The following is an 8,467-nucleotide window of genomic DNA, read 5'->3' as shown; positions in this document are numbered from 1 at the left end:
GACAATGAGGATGAGGCGGTGGTGTGGACAATGAAACTAGACATTGGATTGGTGGCGTCATGTTTGCGAACATGGTGGTTGAGCCAAAGAGGAATTTGAGGGACGTGAGTTGAAACCCCATTCTTCCCACTCTTGTTGCATGCCTTCAACCATAGATGAGTGTAAAAAGTTTTAATAGGAGCTCAAAAATTGCATAAAGGCCATGGTTGATACATGGAGCGAGACCAATACTGTGCATTATATGGTAAGCCATCTAGAATTTCAACTTCTCGCTACCAGTTGTTTACAACCATCACTTTTGTTAACCACTTGCTTATAGCCTCTAGGAGGAGAGACATTAATTTGTCCATCATGGTGTCACCTTTCAAATTAGGACCCATAAATATAGATTCTATTTCAAATTACGCATGCACGCTGCCACCCACCGCCAGTAGTACGGTGGGCCTAGCCCCACTTTTTGACATCGTCTTGCTTTTTTTGGCGAGCTCTCCATGCTCGGGTTTACAAAAAACATAAACCTAGGCCTAATGCCACACGTACACGCACGATTTTTCCAATAAAATATAAATTAAATAAAAATATATATATGCATGTGTACACATGTATGTTTTTATTTACATTTATAAATACATATATATATGTATGTATGCATCTATATGTATATGTATATATTTATGTGTGTATGTGTGTGTGTGTGTAATATATCTATCTATATCTATACTACCTATTATGCACAAGCTTTTGAGAGAGGAGGAGACACATGGCATTTGAAAGAGAGCCACGGGTTGGGATTAGGGAAAGAGAGAAGAGGGTGTGACGAGGGAGGGAAGGAGACGCATGAGAGAGAGAGAGAGAGAGAGAGAGGTATTAATGTTGGTGAGAGTTTCAACATTTGAGAAGAGAGAGAAAGTAGACGCCACATATTAGAGAAGGGCGGAGAGAAAGGAATGCAGGGGTTGTTGAGAGAAGAAAATTTAAATAAATAATATAATACAAAAATATAAAGATATATAAGTATAAAATATAGAATACAAATTATATATATAATAACAATATATAAACATATAATAAGGATATTAAATGTATCTATATATTAAATCTATACTAATACATTATAATATAATAACAATATGTAAACATATAATAAGGATATTAAATGTATCTATATATTAAATCTATACTAATACATTATAATATATATATATATGTGTGTAAATAAAAAAATTGACACATATAATAAATATTATATTAATACTATTATATATACACACATTCATTTTTTAGTAATAAATATAAACACATTCACACACATGTATGCGTACACAACCACGTACATGCATGTGGAGGATGTGTGTGTGTGTGTGTGTGTGTGTGTGTGTGTGAGAGAGAGAGAGAGAGAGAGAGAGAGATTCTTTCAATCTCTCATCCTGGCTTTGTGATGGGAGACTTTAATATGTGTGTCTCCGAGGAGCAAGCCACGTCGCCTCATTCTGTAATGGATGGCTCGGAGAGAATGGCGTGGGAAGCTTTTGCAGCAAGGTCGCTAAAACAAGACATGTGGTCTTGGTTGCATCCAGATGAAAGGGGTTACACTTATGCCTCACGACAGTTTCGGGGCACTTATGCTAGATTGGATAGGATGTATATTTTACATCAAGATCTCTTTTTGCCAGAGGTTCTTATTATGATGGTTGATCAGCAATAGGTTTTGTCGGATCATTGGCCGCTTGTGTTTGAAATGGTCTATCATCCTGTGGATGCATATAAAGGCTTGTTGGGACGCTTGCCTTTGCGCTTAAATCACACTTTTTTGGAGCATAAAGTTTTTGATGTGTATATGCGTCAGTTGATACGACATTTCTCCACAAGAGTGTCCATGGTTGATTATCATGCTTGGCCAGTGTTTCTTACCAACACTCGAAAATTGGCGCCGCATTATGGTCTTGCTAATGCCTCTATACAAAAACAGCATGTGGCTCTTCTTGAGTCGCTTTTAAAGGGCTTGCAAGCGTTCATGTTTACTGACTCTATGGATGCTGAAGTTGTGGATGCCATAGAATGGCTGAAAAAGGAGCTATCTAGGGTGCAGGAAGCACAATATGTTCGCTTTAAACTACTTGCACGTCTTGATGCTTTGCGACATGCTAACTGTCAATCTCATCGCTTCTATGATAAGTTGCATCAAAAACATATGCGTGAGAATATTGTTAGGCTGATGGATGCCCAAGGTAACCTTGTTACTCAACCTTCTGAGGTTATTCAGCATTGCATCAGGTTTTATGAAGATTTACTTGCCCCTCGAGAGGATGTCTCGCCGGCTGTCCTGGCTATAAGGGAGTCATTGTTTGCTGAAGTACGATATCAAGTTGACCCTGATGTGGCGGTTCAGCTTGATGCTCCTGTTACTCAAGGGGAAGTGGAAGCTGTTCTCTCCAAACTTCCCATGGGAAAGAGCCCTGGTTGGGATGGTTTGACAAATGAGTTTTTTCGAAAATATGCTGATCAGCTTGCAGAGCCTTTGACACTTATTTGTCAAAGGGTTTGGGATGAGGGATATATGCCTGCCGATTGGAAGTTGGGCATACTTCGTTTGTTGCCCAAAGTCCCTTCGCCTACTTCTTTGGCTCAATCGAGCCCAATCTCACTTATGGGTATTATGTATAAAATCTTTACAAAGATTTTTGCCAATCGCTTGCAGAAGGTGCTTCCTACTCTTATTCATCCATATCAATATGGATTTGTGCATGGCAGGAATATTTTGCATAATATTCTTAATGTTCAAATTTGAGTGGATTATGCCAAGGCAAAGAAGCAAGAGATTGTGATGGTGCAGTTGGATCTTGAAAAAGCTTTTGATCATGTCAGCTGGTCTTTCCTTTCTCAGTTAATGACAGCCATGGGCTTTGGTCCCAAAATGGCTAATTTGGTGCATTTACTTGGCTCTGGCTCTATCACGCGGATTATGCTCAATGGAGGACTTTCGGATGGTATTTCTCTCACCCGCTCTCTTCGGCAGGGCTGTCCTCTTAGCCCTCTTTTCTTTACCATTGCCACTCATCCTATGTTATCTCGCCTAGATGCTATGGCATCGCATGGTGAAGTGGTTGGTTTGCATCTCCCTCATGGCAAGCAATTGGTTGCTCAAGCCCTTGCGGATGACACTTTTATGTTTCTCAGGGCCGAAAAAGCCAATATAGATCGAGCAATGGAAGCTTGGAATAATTTTGCATTGGCTTTTGGGCTGAAAATAAATTCAACAAAATCAGCCCTCATTGTATACACGAAATTTGATCTTGAGGCATTAGGGTGGCAAGGCTGTGTGGTGCATACAGGAGACATTGTTCGTCATCTTGGGTATCCGGTGGGTGTGGATGTGGACCCCCAAGCGCTTCTTGCTTGGATTTCTGCTCGGATCTCGGATAAATTTATGTATTGGAAAGCTCAAGGGTGGCCTATGCACGTGAGGGTTAAGGTAGCTCAAGTTATTATGCTTAGCATGATTTCCTATTTTTTGCCTTTGCTACCTTGGACGCACAAATCTCTTCTCCGATTGGTTTCTCCCATTCGGTTTATGCTGTGGAAGAGGCAAGGAAATATTATGGGTCAAACATGGATAGCCTGGAATCACATTACGACGCCCAAAAGAATGGATGGGGTTGCTTTACTGGATGTCCGCTTGCATATGGTGGCGTGTAGGTGGGCGCTTTTTCAGGATATGTGTTTGCAGGAGCAGCCTTGGGTATTCATGGCTCGTGACTTGATTGAGTTGGAGGGATTGTCACATGGACGGACATGTGTGCAGGCTTCATGGTGGGACATTGTGAATGCGGCTCATCCTGTCCGTATTCGCTCATCTCACATTTTATCGCATATTCTCCTTTCTTGGCATGAAGTTCTACTATCGGCTCGGTGGAATCCTGGTCATGAAAGACTACTGTTGAACTCTTTGCAGTTCGAAACATTTGTGGAGTCGCGTGTCATGGTTTGGCCAGACAGAGATGCTTCACGCATACGACTCAACCGCATGGTCAGGTTAGGCTTGGTTAGAATCCGAGATGCTGTGATACCTGGTCGTGACAGGCCATATTCGTTTCGTCGTATTCGGCAGCACTTTAGGGTTCCTCGAACATTTCAACCACTATGGGTTGACATCATGCATGCAGTTGAGCCTTTTACTCCATTGCCTCGGCCATCTGCAGATCAGCCTTGGCTTGATTGGGCACTATGTAGATCTGGTGACTTGATATCACTTTCAGCTAACCAGGTCTATCATAAGCTCGTATCAGAGAGATCGGGTTTCAGCCAAGGCCAATAAGGTGTGGGGATTGCACAAGTCTAAATCATGGTGGCAGAAAACTCTTATGCGTGGTTGGCGGTCTAAACTCCCTTACCAAGGTAAGGTTTTCATTTGGAGGATGTTGGTGGGAGGGTTATACCTACACGAGATCAGCTCAACCGTCGTAAAATTACATTGGCCTCTTGCTTCTTCTGCACGACATGCACTGAAACAGTTATGCATCTATTCATGAGTTGTCCAGTGGCCCGTCAGATTTGGTCTTTTGTCTCTCGCGTTTGGGAGGCAGTAGAAAGGTCTACTATTTCAGCTCATCAGTGGATATTTGGGATTTGTCCTCAAGTCATTACTTCGGACAGTCACCTTGTGATATTCCATTTCCTTAGATGGACAGGACTTTGGCATATTTGGACTACACGGAATGGGTTCATCTTTGATTCCTTGTCTGGAATACATGGACACATTCTACGTATCCGCGGTTTGCTGCTTTGGCAGTTTTCTTCTCTTCTCTTAGCTCAGCTACTGGATGCAGATGTTATTTCGTTATGGTCTACGGCGGCTCGGCTGGCTCATCTTTGATACTTTTATCTGGGATGCTTATTTGGCTAGGAGGCTTTCTTATTAGTGTACAGGTTTGCATGGTCATAATCCTTTAGAGGATCTTTTGTGGGGGGTTTTTTGGGGCCATAGGTTCTGTGTGAGCCATGTGGCTGATGTACATTTTTACATATAATATAAAACACCATTTCACGAAAAAAAAAGAGAGAGAGATTCTTTGTGTGTGTATATGCGGGACAAGTGTGAGAAGAGTGGCATGTGCACGTGAGAGAGGGCTGTCTATGAATGTGAGACAAAGAGTGCATGTGAGAGAGAGAGAGAAATATATGCCTATCTGAGAGCTGCATATACAAACATGCGCACACGCATATACACATGTACACAAACGTACACACACCACATATCAAAACACACGCTTGCACACACCCCACCCCCCCCCCCCAGATGCATAAATATATGCACATATGTATATATTATGTACACATGAGTATGTATGCACATATGCATACAAGCAAAAACTTTATGCCACAGCAATGCATGGGTCACCTACTTGTAATGTATTAAAGCAGGAGGGGCATGTACTCGATAACATAAGCAATACACTGTTTAAAGAGACATGGCTTATTTAAAAAAGCTGATATTGATTCATAGAGAAGTTTGTGCCCCAAGGGAATGCTTACACGAAGACTTTTAAATTGATTTATAGGAGCGTTTGTGCTTTTCAGCTAAGATGTGGAATTTCAAAAAAGTGGTTGATTCTGCTCTCCGCGCTGAGCAATGTAGGCATTGTAATGAAGAAATTGGACCATCTCGATCAAGCCCTTACCACCCTCGATGGATGGAACACATCTCAGCATCTTAAACAGTATAGAGCATATATTTCCCTTTTTTTATTTTGAGTTTGTGCCCAGCTCAACATCAAAATCACATTTGAACTCCCAACCATGATGTCGTACACAATTGAACATATATGCATGCACATACATACACATACATACAGATTTATACTTATATTTATATTTATATAATAGATTTATACTTATATTTATATTTATATATAGAACATCATACATTACTCTGTAAGGAACCATTATACCATATGCCCACTGCCCATGTTGACAACAATCTCTACCATCCAACTCCACAGGTGAGGCTGAGGCAGGCCTGGATGTCGAACTTCCAAACCAACATTCGTTTGCAATTGCTGTCTGTAAGGCTAGACACATCACATGGCACAGTCATGGAGCTTCTCTCCCCTGTGTTTCTAGTCCATTGAATGTTGGCACGACCTGAGAAGAATGGGGTTGAGGCTGGTATCTCCACATTGCAAGATAGCAGAACCTCTCCTGTGATGGTGGGTGGGCTCCCTCCCGTTCTCACAGTAGAGACTAGCCATGTACACTCAGGCTGCCCTACCATGTGCTTGTATGCAGTGTTCACCCATCTCACCAAGTTGGATACATCGGTTATGAAGGCAGGAAGGCTCCCCTCTTCCAATTGCTTCTCCACAAACTCCACACTCCCTGTCATGGCTTCATTCTCTTTAACTTCAATTATGCTCTCCAAGCTCACTGCAGAGCCTACTAACCTGATGGGCCGTGGCATGATCACTCTAGTGGTAGTGATGGGAGTGCTGATGGGTGCACTGCTTATAGTGTAGGGTCCATTGATCCCCATCACTCCAAGGCTATGGTGTTGATGCACGAGTCTTTTAGAGCCTGCAGCGGACTGGAGGTCTGCTTGCTCGCTTAGCTTTGCATCCTTAACAGGAAACCCTACCAAATTGGGCACCCATCTTGTTGGCTCTTGATTTGCTGTTTCCACTACCAGCTTCTTCAAAAACCCCCATAATGTAGCAGAGGTGCAGCCACCATCACTTTCTAGCTGCAGTTTGAAGTGACCCAACCGAGTAGGAATGCCCAATGGATCGATGAAGGGGCCAAGCATGTTAGACTTATCTTTGCAGGCCCTTTCATAGGCTTGGTTAACCCACAAAACCTGCTGATTGCTATCTTGTACTACAATTACAGGCTCTGAGGAGTGGCTATAGACTTGCATTATGTATGCATAGCTGTCTGCAGAGGCAGTGTTGTGTGGCGTATGGGAGGAGGAAGAGCAGCTGGATATGGTGGGAGCGTCGTCTCTTGATGGGGCCTCAGGAAGTAGATTAAGAGTCATTGATCGTCTTCTGCATTCATTATCTCCTTCATAATCTTCTTCATCTAGCCCACTCCGCTGCTGCTCTTCAGAGCAACCACTCTCTCCATTGTTGACTCCCACGCTGTCTTCTGTGAAACATGCCCAGTCACGAGAAAGCTCCTCTTTGACATAATCTCTAAGATTATTTTGATCAAGAGGCTTAGGGGTTTGTTGGATCGAAGGTTGCTGTTGCATGACATTGAGAAAAGTGGATGATTGTTGCTGCTGATTTTGAAGCAATTTGTGCACATGGGCTGCTGTGGGAAGGCCAGCAATACCCCTTATCACCTCTGTGAAGCAGCCTCCATAGCCATTGTTATTGCTTGCGGGGGGTGCTGCTGCCTGCCTTCTCTTTTCAAAGGGAAACGGTGCACTTGCAGCTGCCCTCTCCATAAACCCTGCATCCTCCTCCGTCATCATCTGGGACCCCTCCATCGCTAACCCACAACTCAGCCCTTTTTCTTTGTGGGATTCCACACTGTCTGGCTTCGAGAAGCTCACCGTAGCGGCCCTCTTGCTCGGCCTGTGTGTGTCCGCCATCGCCTTTCCTCTTTTCTGCCTTTTTCTAACCCTATTTCTCTTCGGTGCAGATGCAGTCGTAGTAGTATCTGGAACCTGCCTGCAGAACAGATTGTCAAAAGATATGGCGGAAGAGACTGATCTTTCAGCTTCAGACACACATGGCATGCTGGGCTTCGGTGCAATTGGCCGATATCGAGACATTATCCTGTTTGCCTTGAAAGGTAGAATGGCTATGGCGCCATAGCCGCTCAGGCAGCCTCCTATAAGGTCCATCACACAGGAAAACAGCAGAAACGCAAGGATGTAGCTAGCAATTCAGCAAGGGCAGGCAGTGAAGACTACGACAAGCATGATGAATTAGCTTGAGATCAACGCAGATGTCACAGATTTGGTTAGAGAAAGCAGGGATTTATCTGCGTTAGTCCTCACAAAGGAATGCTAATTGAGGATTGAAGCGAATACCTATTAAACACGATTTTGAAGGATGATTACTTGAACGATACTATTTATTATTTTAAGCCTTAATTTGAAGCTACCATCGAATAGCACAGTGCCGCCAATTTTGGCGGGACATGTGTAGTAAATCAGCTGACGGGGCTCTAGTTTGGCGAAACCCCCTAAATGGCTGCAACCCTGGTAAAGTTAAATTTAACTCACGCTGGGTTTATTTTCCATCTAGGTTTGAATCTTCCGCCCGTAGTACCGTACTAGGCCAGGTCATCCTGCCAACTGGAACAATCGAGACGGCGACACGTACTTCATGCCAGCTAATGTCGTATAGCTACGCGGCCATCTCTTTCATCCTCCAATAACTGGGACGCACTCGAGTATCTGGCCAATCACATCCCGTACGTCCACGCGGTTCCCTGTCCTTGCCATTCCTCCACATCATCG

At 43.4% G+C, this 8,467-nt stretch overlaps 1 protein-coding gene across 1 annotated transcript; it reads right to left on the bottom strand.

Annotated features, from left to right (window-relative positions):
• Positions 1–5,473: 5,473 nt before the first annotated feature.
• LOC147639540 (uncharacterized) lies at positions 5,474–8,061 on the bottom strand. The gene has a single exon (XM_086792461.1). It carries the CDS (start codon positions 7,844–7,846, stop codon positions 5,981–5,983), a length of 1,866 nt encoding a protein of 621 aa, XP_086648587.1. The 5' UTR covers positions 7,847–8,061; the 3' UTR covers positions 5,474–5,980.
• Positions 8,062–8,467: the final 406 nt, after the last annotated feature.

This window comes from Cibotium barometz, chromosome 4 (assembly GCF_041138505.1).
Source record: "Cibotium barometz isolate CiBa-2024 chromosome 4, ASM4113850v1, whole genome shotgun sequence".
Taxonomy (NCBI): Eukaryota; Viridiplantae; Streptophyta; class Polypodiopsida; order Cyatheales; family Cibotiaceae; genus Cibotium; species Cibotium barometz.
The sequence above is the reverse complement of the archived record's forward strand: the minus strand, read 5'-3'. Positions and strand labels throughout refer to the sequence as shown.

Excerpts from the sequence above, each read along its gene's own strand:
- LOC147639540 (XM_086792461.1), bottom strand. The coding sequence starts at position 7,846 with ATGGACCTTATAGGAGGCTGCCTGAGCGGCTATGGCGCCATAGCCATT.